This window comes from Pomacea canaliculata, linkage group LG4 (genome assembly GCF_003073045.1).
Source record: "Pomacea canaliculata isolate SZHN2017 linkage group LG4, ASM307304v1, whole genome shotgun sequence".
NCBI lineage: Eukaryota > Metazoa > Mollusca > Gastropoda > Architaenioglossa > Ampullariidae > Pomacea > Pomacea canaliculata.
The window spans coordinates 28,322,270-28,340,196 of NC_037593.1; the positions used below are offsets into that span (position 1 = coordinate 28,322,270).

Genomic DNA, 17,927 nt, shown 5'->3' on the forward strand with positions numbered 1-17,927 from the left:
GAACAAGTCAAGTATGACATATGACCTCTGCACGAATCTGCAAATCACTTGTACAATTAAGCTGTTTCTAACATACACAACTTCAGGAAACAGTGCTTCATCATTACTATACCTAGGAACTCAGAATTATTGCCAACAAATGAAAAGAAATCCACACTTGGGGAATTAGTTGTTTGTTTCAAGTACGAATCTAGTTTGCCTCTATTCAGAGCAGGGCAAAGAAATGAAAACAGAACAGACAGCTTGTACCAACTGCAGGAGTGGTTGGGTAGCCAGTAAAGAAAAATGAAGAAGAGTGAGAGACATGGTCCCTTTACCTACTTCTAAACACCAGACGTGAAGGAGCACTGGAGTGTATGAAGAAGATATGCAGGACATCCTGCCAGAAAAAAATTAAAGTAATCAAGCCTAGATAAAACTAAACAAAAACACAGACAAGAGTTGGCAGCATGTGGAAAGAAAATTTTGTAGATGGCGCTTATATACTTACATAGCTCATAATAGGCAGACGGACAGCTTAACTTGGGTCAAGTCTGAAGTTATGATGAAAATGAGATTTTGGACAGATGATGTGAAGGAGATATTGGATGAGAGGTCTGAGGAGCAAGATCGATTTCATCTTGAGCAGAAGAAGAAATCCATTTCATCATTGTTAAGTTTAAATGTGTTTTGTACCATCCAATCTTCGACATCACTAATAGATGAGTAATGAATTCTTTGCTCTCACTATGAGCACCTACTAACAAGAATTTATTAACGAAGCAGACATTCCAAAACCATTTTGTTACTAATAAATCACGGATATTTATAAAACATATTTTATTTTTTTCAATCACAATAGTATGTGCAATTTTAACATGACGAAAGTTTAAAACACTCCGTACATTTGCCAATTTCGTCTTGTACCTCTCATCACGAACACAACAGGTTTAAATTATTCTATGAAATGCAGTTACAAATCTTTCAATAAGCAATCAAAAAATCCATGAAAGGGTAAGGGAGTGCTTCCATTCTAGACTCCCACAAAAAAATAAATAAAATGCACACATACACACTGATAAGTGAATGATCTAGCATTAAAAGAACTTTAAAGGAATAATTTAGCTGTTAAGAAAGTGCATTGTTTAAAGTTTTGTGTGTGTGCATGCATGAAGTCCTCCATTCTAAATTTATTCCTAAAGTAAATATAGCCTTCAAATTTCCTATTCTTTCCAATCCACCACTTCTGGCATTTCATACATGATCTGGTTTGCTTGTTTTTAAACCTGTGACTCAAAATTATGCAATATAAGCCTCCAAATAGCAGTACTGACAAAATTTTAGCAAAAATATTTCTGTGGAATTGGCAAAATGTTTAGTTTCATCAGAACACTCAATTTTTCTGAAACTGACAAAATGGAAATTTAAGTCATTTCTACAGGCTTCCTAGCTGCATAATTCAACAGAATAAGAATCTGCTACAAATGACTTGCACAGCAATGCCTTAGTTTAGCTAGAACAGAAACTCATAAGCAGAGGGTGGATTGTGTTCACCTGAAGACAGACAAATGCCACAGCTGAAATTCAAACACAATCTGCAAAAATCTCTACAGAATGGACAAGACCATATGCACCTTGATTATAATGACAAAGAAAAGAACCATCACTACATTTTTTTAGGACCACCTACATCCATCTCAACATGCACAAGAACGTCTCATATAAAATGCCAAAAGTGTGGAGCAGTCAGGGGAATCAGGAGGCAAAGGCTGAATAGAAGAATAATACAAAACTGTGAGCATCTGTCTACAATCTGCCTAATAGAAAAAACAAACTCAGATTTTGACAATGTCATGCAGCAGGAATAAGTAGTTAGGAAATCAGCACCAAACGCTACTGGGAGCTTGAGAAATGCATGGATATAAATTATCAAGTAGCAACAAAGAAAGAATGTTAAAAGTGTCTAATGGTTTGATGTTAAAAGTAAGGGAGAATGGAAACAGTTAGCAAGCATAGTGTTTTGTCTTGGCATTACCCTGGCAGGTTTAAAGGTTTTGGGGAGAATGGGGGATAAGGCAATAAGCACTTTTTACCAACTTCAGAAATTATTCAAATGTAATGCAAAGATAGTATGGATGGAAGCCACCAAATGATGGAGAAAAAAATTATTACCCTTATAATTCCTTCCCACTAAAGAAGTTTTTTGTGCAGAGGTTTGATTGGCTAATACTGTACTGTCTCTCAGACAACTGTGGCTTATAATATGGAACATTAAAAGGGATGAAGGATTTCGTTTGGCTTTTGTGAGTAAAAACATGCTAAATTTCAAACGTCTCATAAGCTAGAAAGTCTATGTGATAAACATATATAAATAAAACAAAAAAAGTGACCCACTCTACTGTTACTATTGATGCATACTTGATCTTAAGTAGCTAATGATAGTATGATCTAAAACTAAAGATCTGTAACACTACTGGACCCTTTAAAGTTCCGAACTTTTAACATCCTGGGAAATAAACGTAGAAAAGCATTTTCATGTTTGGGTTCTAAATGTACTAACAATTGCATTTTGAAACAAATCGCGGAAGACAAAACACTATCATCTGCACCTGCAGAAGCATTTTCTAAACACTATTGAAAAAGAAAAAGTAGAAAAAGAAAACTTCACTTTGGATGTGACCTATCTACATGAAGAGGATGTCAACATGCATGGAAACTGAGTGGACCTTCTGTCCAAATTTCTTGTCAAAATATGAGACACAATGAACTGCCTCCTTCCACCTTCATCAGCTTAGTGCTCGATAAATTTATATGCTGAGGATGGCTACTAAATTCATCCAATAGAACATTTCTTTCAAAACATTTTATTTGTTTTTGCAAGGTGCACAATTCTTGCAAACCAATTTTTGCCTCTAAATGGACAGGTGAAAATGAGGAGAGCTGATGAAAAGGGTCACAAGTTCTTTTTAATCTTTTTGACAAACTTTTAAATCTTTAAGTAACACAGCACTTAAGCTGTCAAGGACCACAGTAATAAAGCCAATGCAAGGAGAAGAAAATAGTCAAGACCAACAACACTTGCTTGTACATGATACTCTAGACTGCATACATGAATATATTTACATCTGGCATTTCACACATTGAAAACTATCCAGTTACATACATGACAAGCATCCATAACATGCTTGTGATGGACGCTAACACATATACATACGCCCATATATATGCATGCAACCATACTTTATCCATGCAGTCACCTCAACAGCCCTCTCCAACAGCCGGTGAATATCTTTTGCCATTTAAGTTCACAAGTTGCACATACACAATCAAGTAAAATATATAAACATTGTAATTCTTCCCTCATTCCCACCCATCTCTCTCAATACACACACTCTCTCTTCTCCCCCTTTCTCCTCCATACTCCCTACAATATTACTATAATCAATACAAGTTTTTATACTTGTCATGTTATATAATGCTCCATCTTAGTTCTCTCAAAGGCATCCTGCAATCCAAATCATTGTATTTAACAACCAGTTAAGCTTCACAGATTCTTGTTCAAAACCATTTTTGTTGCTAAATGAAGACTTTATAAAAGAGCCCATTCATGAAATGAAAATTCACACACTGCTCATTCAAGAATGAATTCAATCATAAGAATCTTGCAAAATGTGGAAATGAAACATCAGTCACTATTCACCATTAACTGTGACAAATCCTTGCATGGACATAGCAATTAAATGTACATGTTTTTATTTGTTCCAAACATTTTGTTTTAGATGTTTACACTTTCTAAGCCCTCTCAGCTTTGATGACATTTAAGAGATGAGAAAGTCATGAATGAACAAAGATCGTACACCCCAGTCTTGAAATCTTGGCTTGTACAGCTTTATATCAATTTAAGAATATGACACGACAAGCCCACAAGAAAGGTGCAACATGAGGAAAAAAGAAGCAAACTAATGTGTTGTACTTGAAAATAAGGTGGGAGGTGTGAATTTCTGATGTTCCACTGAACAACACATTAAACCATAAGCTCTTTGTCATGCATGTTTTGGACAATTCTCAATTTAGAAGCGAGATAGACACTGTAGTGATGATGATGATGACAGTCCTATCCTCAAATACAAACATTTGGAAAGTTCCTATTGTTGATAAGCATTCTGTTGTTCATGTTGTAGTAGGGAAGACTACTTCATTTCGCTACTGTACATCCAGCTGTTAGACAAGCTGGACATGCCCAACGTCATAGCTGCTGATCTATACGGGATTTCTATTCTTTCCAGGCACCAGCACAGGTTGCCTTTCTTTTGGAAATAACCAAACAGATGTTTCATCTGTAACAGCTGTAAATAAAAGCACGAAGAAGATGAAATTTGTGTTGTGATTTTAAAAAACACCTTTCTCTCATCTAGTGAAGCATTACTGAATGCTTTCTGTAGATTACTGCCAATGGCCTAAGTAACAATAATGTACAATTTTATTACCAGTTTATGGATGTTGATTTATTAAAAATCAATCAATAAATAATGATCATGAGAACACTGGTTCACATCAGTTTCCACACACAGAAATCAAAATGAAAACAAAATAGTAAACTTAAAGCATTTGAGGACAGACTAAAGACCTTTTCTGTCAAAAGCTGGTAGACAACATGATGAACCTCACTGGCAGTAAACCAGAATGTCAATCACCAATTAACACCAGGACATGGACAAAATGACGAAAAATTTTGTGCAAAATAATCAAGAATTCTATTTTAGAAGCACATTTTTGTATTGTTGCTGCTGTTATGCTCAGCACATGGTTGTGAATGTTTTTTGTAATAAGTAGCCATAATGATGTTCCAATCCTTAAAGAACACCTATAGCTGCTCAAACTGAATGGGTCTAGACTGAGCTGCTGAAGCTTTAGTAATTTTTATGACACAAGAAAACCCAAAAGCTCATTGCTTTAATGTCTACCCAGAAAGCAGTGATGGTATTTAATTTCTTAAGGATTGTTATTGAAAAAAAAAAGGATTAAAATTATCAAGCTGTTAAAGAAAATGGGAAAAAAAATGGAGAACAAGTTTGGACGGTTGGAGAAGCTAATGTTGGCTTGTTTGTTTGCAGCTCTTTCTCAGAAGCAAAGAAAAGAGATGGGGCAGAGGGCAGGTATGGTTATCACAACAAATGAGGTATAACAGTACCAGAAAGTCACACATAAAACATCACTAACGCATGCATTCCAATGTGCTTCACCTTGTGCACAGGCAAAAGGGTGACACAAAAGGCATGAAATGATAAGTTCCCCTATCTGCATGCTTATTTCTTTCTGTTCTGCAAGGCAATCTGTCAGGCAGGTACAATGCTGTCATTAACCTGCTGCAGTAACCACTGCCTTTTATTTTTTGGCTGTAAACCCATGCTGAACTAGAATGTGAACCAGAAACGCTAGTTTTGCTCACCAAGTCATCATGTCACAACTTGCAAAATTTTCAACATGCTAAGCTGTTCAGAATTCTACTGTATGAATCATAAGCAACTGGGCAGTTCTTTCATTTTTCTCACAAGTTTTTCACACAATTCCTACAAAGTTCCCTGATATGACATCATCTGATAAATGAACCAGCAATTTATACTAGCTTCCACATTTAAGACATCATAATTTAAACTCACGAAAAAGTTAATTTAAAAAAAAAAATCAACGACATTCTTTAAAAAAATGAAAACTTTTCTGGGTTCCACCACCCCAACCCCACAGAAACTAGAAATATTTCTAGTATGCCTAAAGGCACAAAGCTATCTGCCCCTCAAATTGCCTGGTCCTCTCACTGCTAGTAGAGCCAGCTGGAAATATATCTAACAGCAATTCAACATTCTAAATAACAAAAGCTTTGTCTCACAAAGTCACTCATCGTAATGAAACAATAGAAAACTACACGTTTTGTCAATATTAAACTGATGCTTCGTATGTTGTGTCATAAACACTTCTGCTGCTTTCCTTGCGCATTCGGCGCAGGCGACTGTTCTGCGTCTGTTCCCGTTCCCTCACTTCTGCTGCTTCTGTCATCTGAAGGGCACGCACAAAGGTCATGGGCCGCCCTCCTGCTCGACCATCAGGTCCCTCACCACCACCAGCATTTTGGGGCACAGCTGCACCACTGTGATTTCCTACTGCACTGCCTGCTGAGCCGAGCCGTCCATGAGCAGGTCCCGCCATTGATCCCACCATGGAATGATAAGAGGATATGCTTGCTTCCCGCGACCGGTTGAGCATTTCCTCAGAGTTTGACAAACCTTCCTTTGAACTACTTAGGTATTCGCGTGACCGGGATATGTTTTCTCGAGAACGGTTCAAACTCTCTCGTGATCTACTTCGAGCACGATAAAATGTTCGAGAGCGGTCCCGCACAGCCGTTCCTGGGGAAGGTGCTGCTGGCCTGTACATGAATCCTTCTCTTCCTGGAGAAGGTGAATGCAGAGTGCCCCCTGCAGACAGGGGTGGGGGTGCAGTCACATAAGGAGATGTGACTTTAATTGGCTGTGGCACATGCCCTTTATTACTCATTGCACCCACTGGACCTGCAGCTCTGACATTGGACATCTCTCTTGCATTTCCATCCTGCAGTCGTCCCACGAACCTCGTGGGTGCAGACCTGGATGCCAACCGCTCAGTACTTGGACTTGTTGGCAAACTTCCTCCAGATGGAGAACGAAGACCAGAATCATCTTCATCACTGGCAGTTGGAGTGCGCTGATGGTGATGTCTCTGTGGTGAGGCTGATGCTGCACGATGGTACACTGTTTGCTGGGCATAACCTGGCTTTGGCCCTGCGCTGTGGTTCTCTCCTCCTCGTAAATTATGGCTGCTTCCCCCTTTCAGATGGGCAGCATTGAAAGCAGCACCAACAGAAGTGGTGGAGTTATTGTTGGCTGGTTTGGTACTGCTAATAGAGTTCGATGGTGGGTTTGAGGTGTTAGATGCATCGAAGAGGTTGTTATACGAGCCCAATTGGTGCTTTGAGGGAGGAGAAAATTCACCATCAACACCGTGGCTGCCCTTGTCAAAGAATTCTTGCTGTGACTGCTCTGTGTGTAATGATATCTGCAAAACACAAACAAAAGAAATTCCCTAATGAGCAGATACAAGACTGCTATGTGACATAAATGAAAGTTTAATGGACACGTAACTTATACAACAGAAGCATTAACATATTTTGGAATAATACTAGGATGTAATTCATCATAAGACTGAAAAGCTTCTAAATAAAGTAACATTTTAAAGTAAATAATTTTCTTTCTGTGCTTGATTAAAAATGGTATTGTAAGAATGGCATGACCATGTGATGTAATCTTGCTTTAAAACCATCAAAGAAATTTTTTAAAAGGGATAGCAAAACGAAGACATATAGAGTTTACTTCTAACACCAACTTGTCTTTCATATTTTTTCTGATAAATGTGCATTCTGATATTATAATACAATTTTTAGCAATTAATGCTATTTAAAGGTAGTCAGTTCTGTGATATCATTTCTATGTTTTCAATTTACAATGTGCTTCAGGTACAATATTAATAGGACATATGGCTTAGGGTAAATTAGGAGAACAGAGGACTTAATAGCTACACTAAATTCACTGAGGCAGATATTACTACCACTAGTTTAGTAAGGTCTATAATAAAAACCCACCACTTTTGCTATCTTAATTACAAGACTACTACAATTTTATGTAACTCCTTGATGGCCAAAAGCAAGAAGACAAATCAAGTATTGCAGAAAAGATATTATAATAAATTATCATGGTATCAGACTGCGGCCCTATGCTCCACTGTGTGTGAATAGGAACAAGAATCATGGTATCAGAGGCATGTAAGAAAGAGATGACACAGATTTGAGCTTTGCATGGTATATGTACTGTAATCTAAGACAAGGGATATTTACATCATTGTTTTCTTATGTCAATTCCCACCCATTGCATGAAACAACACAAAATGTACTTTATACATTTTTAAAAATGTTTTTAGCAGTCAACCTTTGTCCTAATTTTATTTTCAGATATGCAAAACAAACATTAACTGAGGCAAAGAAAGCAAACAGCATGTTTTATCTTAGACTTATATCTTATATTTTTAGACTAAAGCAAGATAATTAAGCTATTTAACAGGAATTCCTTATGTACACTATAACAAAAAAGCAATTTCTTTTCCAAAAAAAATTATGTGGCAATAAATTTCCTAAACGTTCTTTTTTCTTTTGCTACCAAACCCTCTCATCACTTCCACGTAGATTTATCAAGTCTACTGATCCAGAGTTCAAACTTTCTATAATTCCTTTTAATTTCAACCTTTTTCTTATTCTTCTGTTCTTCTAGCCTTCTTTCTCAGTCACTCAAACAGGAACATCCTAATTATCTTTACGCAGTTGCACTGATTTTATTTTGTCATTTCAGCTTCACAACAAATAAATTGGTTATAATACCAATAACTGACACCTAAAAATACCTCTTTTGTGGTTGAAGTATATGCTTTCCAAAATCTATCACATTGTTTGTTTTTTAACCTATCCCTCACACTCCTACCCTCTACCTCCGACCCTATGCCTCCTCCTAACTTCTGTCAAAGTAATATTTCACACAGAAATATCAATCCTTGTTTCATCAAAAAAAACAAAAAGACAAAAAAAAAAAAAAAAAAGAAAAGTCAAATATGCTTCAGGCTGAAACCAATGCATAGACAATAATATGCATTTACCTCATTGTTTGAACAGAATGTTGAGTAAGCTATACAAAGAATACTATGAATAAGTTAAAACTCTTTCATATTATGCTAAGCACAGCAATAATATATTGCACTCATTGAAATTCACCTTTCAAAACCAAAATACCAAAAAATTTAAATAACACCTGGTATATATATTTTTAAAAAAACTATTATCACTAGCTTTGAAAAAAATGTGATGTATCCTAGTTTAAGTGAAAATGCATATTTACTTCTGATATTTAACTTGAAAAGCATAGTGTACCTTATCTGGATTGGCTAACTTTGATGCCAATACAGGTCTTATGTTCTTAATATTTTTTTTTAATATACAGACATGCATTTGAGTATATGCCTGTATACATCTTTTGTCTTCATGCATTGTTAAGTGAATGCATGAGAAGAAAGTGTGAACATGCATCCCCACATAAACATGCATATACAATCATGCACCTGTACAGCTATCTAAATATATCATTAAGTTTTCTTCTTTTTTTTTTCTTTGGCAAAGCGTTGCTTCAAATAATGGGTGGCCTTATAAATATAACCTCAGATTCAGCCTGGTTATTTCTAGGCTGATCTGTTAGTAAATTATCCAAAATGGACAGTGTATGTGAACTAGACAACAGTCAAATGAGGCCACATTAAAAGCATGCTTGGAAAATTAGAAAGGTACAATCTGACTGAAAAGTTGAAAAACATTAACGACTTTATGCCTTCTACTCAAATAAAATACTATATGTGTATTATAATGCTTTAATGGGGATAGCTTAAAAATTGTAACAAGGTTTAGAACAAGCAGTGAGTAGCATTTCATGAATTATGATCTAATACTTAAAAAAAAACCCATTAAACAGCTTAACAAAGTCACCATTCTAGACAATAATGACTATCACACGCTTTCAAACACCATTTCCACAAAAAGTTCTGTTAGCTAAATCATAAAAGCCATAATATGGCAGATAAACTCCTTTACAATCGGAACTTTGATAAAAACTCCTCTTCAATGGCACTGTCTGATGCAACTACAAATTTACCAGGACAACTAATTAAATAGCCATTTGATGCAATCTTTTCTGCTATCCACTCTTGTTATAAGCTGCTTTTTTTTTACTGACAAACAGCTGTGCAATCAAGTTTGAATGCATATGCAATGCACGTTTTTATTTGCTCACAAATGATGGATGTCATGGATTTTTTCCCCTTTAAGAATTTTAAATCATACAAAACCTTTATAAGCCTTAACCTCTTTCTTTTTTTATTAGTAGTAAAAATAACAGTCATTAAAAAGGGTGAGTAACCTGCAGATGGGTGACAGGTAACAGTATGAGAATAAAGAGCATATAAACTGTAGAGAAAATCATACAGTTGGCTGCAAAGATTAGGACAATAGGCAAACATAGTCCAAAAAAAAAAAAAAAACTGGGCTGCTGCCACCACAGTGGTGGACAACACTTAGCATTTGCACATGCAAAAACCTCACCATGCTCGAGATGACTCTCTGAGTCTGAGTCAATGTCTGATTCCTAGAAGAGGGATGAAAGCATAGATATTTTTGCAACATTGTTTCTTGTTTGCTTGGAAAACATTTTAAGCATTTGGAATTATAAAGTCTTTTTTGTTTATTTCTGTCATATCATCAAGTCATGTATGGTCATTTGAATGTTAAGGTATTCTAGCATCAAAATGAGGATGTTAAATAAATAATAAAAAAAAAGATTAAAAAATAACCAATCCCAAAACCAAAATGTATTCTCATCTCATGCTTGCTGTGGATGTTCCTGTTTCTTCTGCATGCAGAATACACAACAAATCAAAGTGTGCAGGTTTGGGGTGCACAATAAACAAAACCTGGAGCATCACACACCACTCAGAAGAGTTTTTCTTTGTGAACTAAATGCTTCAGACGAGGGACATATTTTGAGTGCAGAAAAATTGTTTATTTTTAAAAAAAACTGCACGAAAAATAAAAGAAAGAAATGTCACAATTCTCATACCACATTACTTCATGAGCATCAAGGGATGCTGGCACATACGCAGAGGAAGACGAGCAGATTCCAGCCAGCCTGTTATACACGAGTTACACATGGCACAGATGCCTGGGATGCAGCACAGCCAAAAGGTAGATACAAATGAGACGCCAGCAATAAAACCAAAACTGGTATACAACCTTATAATTTACTCACGCTATTGTCGACCGTGGAGTTGCCATGAGGACGCACACCATTCGCTTGCTCCATATTTATTTTTACATCTTTATCTGCTGCAACGTATGTGACTTTAGATGAGTCTATCTGTATTGTGCGGGTTTTTGGAATATAAGAAACCAGCCTGCAAATTAAAAAGAGTCATTTATATACATAAAACAATCACAGAAAGGTGAATATTAACCTTCACAAATCATAGCAGTATGAGAACATTTTTTTAATGTTTTCATATTATAAACATATATAGCTGAACTAAAAAAAGGATGCAGTTTGGCGAAAGTCTTGATGGAATGAAAACTTACTTCCATTTGAAATTGCTATTCCATTTCCAAAAAAATCTAGAATGAAATGTCTATGAAGCACATATTGCTCACTTACTTTGGCCAGTGTGGACCACATAAAACATAGGTGCAGTTTTTACAACAACCTCGATGGAAAGGATTTAATCCCCCTTTAAATTTTCCTGTTACCTGAAACAAATATGGAATAATTTAAACTCTTGTTTACTGGTCTGCATAGTTTTAAAAAAAAGAGAGAGAACACTACATACTAAAACAAAAATACTGCAAATTCTGAGTCCTACCTTGTGATAACTTGTATCATCAACAAATCATCTTTAACATGTATATTAGCATAACCCATTCATAACATGTTGACACTAAATCCTGCTGATACCAGCCCTATAAAAAAATAAAATTAGGACTGCATTATTCTGTTATCATAAATGCTTCCACCATTTAGCAGAAAACTTTTACTGAAAGAAATCCACTTCAGCTGAGACTGTCAAACAAAGACAGGTACTAAACACAGTGATTCAATTCGCTGTCACTTCTTACCTGTTCATTGGTTGTTCTACCTCTAGATACCAGCATGATATGAAATCCAGTCAGTCCAAACACAGGAACAAATGACATTGCAATGATGCAGACAACCACTATACTTATAGGTGGTCAAGAATAACATTCCTCTTTTAAGTTTTTTCTTATGGAAAAAAAAACCCTGCTAGACCAATGGGTACACACTGAACATTGCCTTAGCAGGCCAGAACATTTTTAATTCATCATCCCTCTATAGTAGAAAGTGGGGGATGAGGCCAAGAGGAAAATGTTGGAAATTGTTGGGATTCCAACATTTTCCTCTTCTTGGCCTCATCCCCCAGTGAAGAGTGTAGAGTGTAGAACAGTGTAGAGTGAAGGTTGTGGAAGCATATTTTTGCTAAAGAAAGAGAGAGACTGTATGCTTAGTGTATATAATCACCACAAGCTATAAGCATGTATTCTTTGAGGGAGGAATACATCTTTTAAAAAAATGTGCACTATAAACTTTGGGTCGGCCAAAATTTTTAAGTAATAATAAGGAAAAGCTTCATTGCAATCATTGACAAAGTGGTCAAAGACAAGACTAATTTCATCAGCATCTCACTATAATAACTGGCCACAACATTGCAAATGCACTGTGAAAAAGTAAATGACAACACATGGCTGAAAACTAACAACTGAAATGCAACAATGAAGGCCACACAACAGTGATTCAACTTAAAAGCTTCAGCCATTGCATCATGTTTTATATCATGCAAAAAGTCAATCTTTTGCACATTTTAGAGCCGATTTTGAATCTATTGTATCTTTAAAGAATCTAGGGGTATTTCTAGACAGTGAAAGGATACACAACAATAGGGCCTGGTTCTGAAATTTTGTCCTTATGATGAAGGATGTAGATGATGCTCTGGGAGAAGATGCTGACCATATGTATGGACAAAGAGAGCAGCATCATGAAGAAAAAACGATAATTTCGCCGTCCAATGCAGTTGTTCAACCATGGACAGTGGTGGTCAAAAGTCTGAACAATTCAAAACAACAAAATGACATTTCAGAAACAGCGTAAGGGGAAATGTGACCTACCAGAAAGAAAGATACTAAAACTTTCTTCATAGCTTGTATTTTATTTATGCAACCTTAAAGATTTATTCCCAGGTCTCCTCTACACAGTAAATGTAGAACAGACAAATCGAATCATATGTACTATACACATTTGACAAAAAGGTAGCATGTTTTTAATATATAATCAGTGGAGATGAGTTATGCAAAAAGTTAATAAAGTTAATGCTGTTTTATTAAAAAGTATGCAGAACATATCCCCTTAATGAACTTGCTGAGACCACAACACCTCTAGCTCTGACCTCAATGCAGTTATTGCAAACACTGCAGTGGGAGCACCGTGGTGGGCGATAAAACTGACAAGTTGTGCACCATTTCATTCGGACCATCACTCCCTTTATCTCGACTGTCTTATAAAGTGGTGCCCGGAAATCGTCACTCACTTGCTCATCTTCATGGGCTGTGGCAAACAACAACAGTGCATTTGTGATATTGTTTGCTTCCTGAATAGAATAATATTGGTCACTTACACAAACTTCTCACGTAACTGGCTCGTTCTACTTATTTCAAGGTTTAAAAGGCTTCATTGCTATTAATGAAAATATGCTCTACTCAATAAAATGTACCTGTCAATAATGACTCCTTAGAGGAATTTAATGACCACAGTATATATTTTCTTTCAATACCTCCGGTAAAGAAAATTTAGTAATTCCTGACAATAGTTGACACAGATTAAAATATGTGCTTTATCGACAAAGGATTTTATTTTTTTTTTAGTGCTGGGAAATGACTGTAAATATTGCTAGTTTTGTAAGTTCTCTATCAAATTAATCAGTGATTATATGAAAATGCAAGATAATTGAAAGTCTCATCAAAAAATGCAAAGTAAGGTAAAACTGTTGATTGTGAATGTGTGCTCCAGAAGCAGGTTTAGGCCCAGTCCTTATAGAATAAATTTTACTCTACTATTTGCTGTTTTCAATTGACTAACCTTTGGGATAAATGCCTGGATCCATGAAGGTTGCCAAAGACAAGTTGAGGATGACAAAAAGGGATAGCAAACCTTGGAACACAGGGAATGCATAGCTGTAGGTTTGCAGCAGGTAACGGCAACTGCAACAAAAAACTGGCATAATTTAAGAAAACCACAAACCAACTCTGTGTACATAGAAAAGCAAATTGGGTGCTTATATATATTATAAATATAAAATAGGTATATCTATATGCAATATTTATGTATATGTGCACATACACAGAGGGTTGCCATTTGCTAATTATAAATATGCAGAGTTATAAAATAAATGGTGCAAAATCACTTGTGTTGTGCCTGTGTGCGTGAAAGGGAAAGTGGGTAAGAGAAAAAGAGATTTAAATTTCAATTAATCTGTTCTTAATACATGCATGTGTGTGCATGCCAACATGCATGCGAGAGAGAGAGAGAGAAAAAGAAAAAGTGTGAATGTTTTCTTATAATCATTTATAGCAAAATTACACAAGAATCCAGCTGAATCAATGCCACAAAACAGTGAAACTCTCTCCATTTCCATATATGCCATCTACCCACCATTGAATCCTTTAAACCTACACTAAAAACACCTCTCTTCCATGAGCACTACTCCTAACAACACTTCACATAATCCTAGTCCATCTTCCAACCCTTTTCTTCATTTTTTTCGCTTATTGACTAGTCTGCCTGCTTTTATCTTTTAGATTTTATCTTTTAGATTCATGAAACTCTCAACCCTTACTGTTTGTTACCAAATTCCTCTTTGTGTCTTCTAAGTTTTGTCTGTTATTACTTATCAGTCCTGTTGTTTATCCTTTCCTTCTTCGTATGCTGTACGTCTTGTTCTTGTCTCAAAAAAGAAAGGATACTCGTAAATAAAATTATAACCCCCTTGAGATTGATTGATCTCAAACTGATTGACAATATTAGTGAATTGCTATCTTGTAACCTGTCACTCTCAGCATTGTCCTGTTTGCTATGTTTTAATTTTTATGGCTGGATCCTGCCCTTTCTCTGAACTTCTCTTCCCTTATATCCCAGCTAGACAGCTACAGTCTACTGTCTCATAACTATTCCTGTTACTAGAACAAAAAACATATGGTTACATTATTTTTAGTTATTGTGCAGCAAAACCATGGATCTCTCTCCCTTTTTATATCTGCCACCCACCCACAATTGAATCCTTGAAATGTGCACTGAAAACACACCTCTTCCTTAAGCATTACTCATAACAACAGTCCACACAACGGGTAATCCTTTGTCACACCCTTCTCCCACTTCTCCACTTACTGCTACTTCCCTACTCGTCTTCCTTTGCAAAATCACAATGCTCTCAGTCCTTGTTACTTGGTTCCTCTTTGCATTCTCTGTATTAGTCTTTGATTCACCACCAGGACTGTTATTTATTGATTTGTCGTTTATATGTTTGCTCTTCTGTCCCCTTGTTTATTGTCCATGTCTCGTTCTTTAGCACTACAAACATGCTCCTTACGAGTGTGAATATATGTTATACAAATCTTGTTTTTATTATTATTATTTACCTAGCAATTACTTCATACAAAAGAAATATTTAGTGTCTTAAACTTTTTCCCATTGAGTATTTTTATAACTCTGCTTATTTTATTTATACAATAACTGCTATATACTGCTTCATATAATAAATGATATTAAAAAACAGATTATCCATGCATGTCTTCTGACTTACTTCTGTGATCAACAACTAGTTAGGAAAGCTTCCCGCATTCTGTCAATACCTGAACATGTGCTAGCGGGGGAATTTGTTTTATTAAGTTCAAGTAAACGGTATGCCATGCCAGTATGCAAAAGCAATAGGCATCTTTTGTGCCATCAGCAGTCCAGCTACTCAATCACAGATGAACTGTCAGCGGTGTGCGTGCGTGTGATGTGTAGGTGTGCATGGGAATGATTTTTAAAAAAAAATATATATTGGAAATCGAGCACACCTCCCATTTAAATTGCCCATTGGGACTAATAAAGTTGGTTGTTATTGTTATTGCCTTTTTCCAAACATATGCTAAGTTAACGTTGCAGTTCCCAAAACATTAATGTTTTCTTTCCTCTTTTTTCAACTTCTTTCATGGTTTCAGTTTCACCTCATGATACAGCTAGGTGTTTTTATATTACTAGTGTTACATATTATATCATTATAAGAAATGGTGTGATACATTCTTAAATATATATGCAAAGAATGTTTCCTGACCTTTTCAGATCACTGGGATGTGATTAGTATTAGACTAATTAGAGACTTCACTTTTCTTGGGGCCAGCTCTTTGTGAGGGTGGTGCCAATCACCTCTCTTTCACTTCCATACTTTCTCAACTACCTTTAGAATCAGGAACCCATTCCTGAAAGCTGAGTCGACTGGAAGTTTGCTGTGTTACACGGACTTTGAATCATCATACCATTCTATTCAGAGGCTAGCGCACTAATCACTTAGCTATTTCCCAAACATATTTATGACCAGTAGGATAAAAGGCTTAATTAATCCTGATGATGCTGTGCATAACATGCAGAAACCATCTATAAAAGTATGTGAGTTTTGTACAATCATAATGATTTATAAAGTAAATTTCTCTGTGTGGAGGTGAGCTCAGTGCACCGAATTATGCTGTTTACAAGGTGGTGGATGAAAGATAATCTCTGCTACAGTCAAATCTCCCTACTATGCCACCCCTCTACTATGCCACTCTCGGTATTATGCCACTTTTGCTCGGTCCCGACTATAAATTCAATGTAAAAAAAAATTTACTATGCCACCCCTACTCTCGCTACTATGCCACTTTTGTGTGACTGTTAAAAGGCACAAGTTGTGAAATTCCACGCAGTGCTCGATTATTATACTCTATGGTAGTGTGGGACATTGCAGTTAGGTGGATGGAACATAGCACGCACACAGGGAGGGTGGAGGCTGGCGATGGGGGGTGGTCACTGGCCGGGTGACATTATCGTGGTGAGGGGAGAATGAGAGGAGACAGCTAGCGCCAGCAGACGATTCTTGAGAGCTTTGGATTGACGGGTAACTTGAGCAAATAAAGCCGTTTTTACGAACCCTCCGTATTATGCCACTCTCGCTACTATGCCACTTTTGCTCGGTCCCGGTAGGTGGCATAGTAGGGAGATTTGACTGTATATTGTTTTCCTTTGATGCTTTGAATATTTAAAAATTGAAGTGGGCAGCTAAGAGAAGGGCAATGCTGGTGAAATAATTCATAATGCATTCTCAAAACAGTCAGGGCAGTATCTATATCTGAGCATAATTATAACATCAGTCTTACAGTAATGGCAAAGCATCACTATGAACATACACCAACTTCCTTATGAAATACCACTACCTATGGGCTTCATTTTATAAAAAAAAAAAAAACAACTAGATTATTCAACGTTTCTAAGCGACAAAATTTTAAAACATTTAAGAATTCAAAAAGAAACTACTGCATTGTACTCTAGGCCCCTTTTGCAGTCTTTGATGAGGTTTTGTATATTTAAGTTCAAGGTCTCTAACTCCAAGACACACCCAACATGTTGAAAATAAGTTCGCAGAGAAGCTGCCAGATAACAAAATATATTTTCCTATACATTTAATAGAAATGATTTATTTACAGGTTCCATAATGACACGACAACTGCATCATAAGGAAGTCTGAAATCTTTAACCAGTCCGACTGTCGTCTGTCTGGCAACTGCATGACTGCCGTTAGGGAAGGATAGATACTTACACAAATGCGAAGTAAAGCGAGGTGCAGCCTAAAATCAGCGTCCAGGCAAGCGTTACGGGAATAATCCTTGTTGAAAATTCACACCGACCCATCTCTAAATTAGCTTAATTACACACATGGAAATAATTTTCTTTTCCATGGAAACACATTGAAAATAGCATAGTTCTTCCTTCGGTGCCGCACAACAAACTCATACTAGCGATTCCGCTGCCGATAAGTTCATTCTTACTGCTTTATTCATTACCATTACTATATACTATACTAAATTACAATAGAGAAAAACTGATTGATAACGACAATCTCTAATGCTGACGGCAGTTAAATAATAAAAACTTGTTCGAAGATCATAATCGAAGCTCTCAGCGTATGAATACTAAAATCAC

At 36.3% G+C, this 17,927-nt stretch overlaps 1 protein-coding gene across 1 annotated transcript; it reads right to left on the reverse strand.

The window, feature by feature from the left end:
* Positions 1 to 800: 800 nt before the first annotated feature.
* On the reverse strand, positions 801 to 17,908 carry LOC112561678 (palmitoyltransferase ZDHHC5-like). The gene is made up of 8 exons (XM_025234289.1): positions 17,545 to 17,908; positions 13,794 to 13,915; positions 13,105 to 13,262; positions 12,592 to 12,764; positions 11,762 to 11,864; positions 11,304 to 11,395; positions 10,905 to 11,049; positions 801 to 7,068 (listed from the first exon to the last, which is right to left on the reverse strand). The coding sequence occupies exons 1-8, from the start codon at positions 17,634 to 17,636 to the stop codon at positions 5,917 to 5,919; spliced, it is 2,037 nt and encodes a 678-aa protein (XP_025090074.1). The 5' UTR covers positions 17,637 to 17,908; the 3' UTR covers positions 801 to 5,916.
* Between the last annotated feature and the right edge of the window lie 19 nt (positions 17,909 to 17,927).

Bases quoted from the DNA above. Each gene is read 5' to 3' on its own strand.
- LOC112561678 (XM_025234289.1), bottom strand. From the start codon at position 17,636: ATGGGTCGGTGTGAATTTTCAACAAGGATTATTCCCGTAACGCTTGCC. The intron at 11,050-11,303 runs GTAAGTGAGCAA...TTTAATTTGCAG, and splicing joins TGTGGTCCACACTGGCCAAA to GCTGGTTTCTTATATTCCAA. The intron at 7,069-10,904 runs GTGAGTAAATTA...TGTGTTTTGCAG, and splicing joins ACTCCACGGTCGACAATAGC to ATATCATTACACACAGAGCA.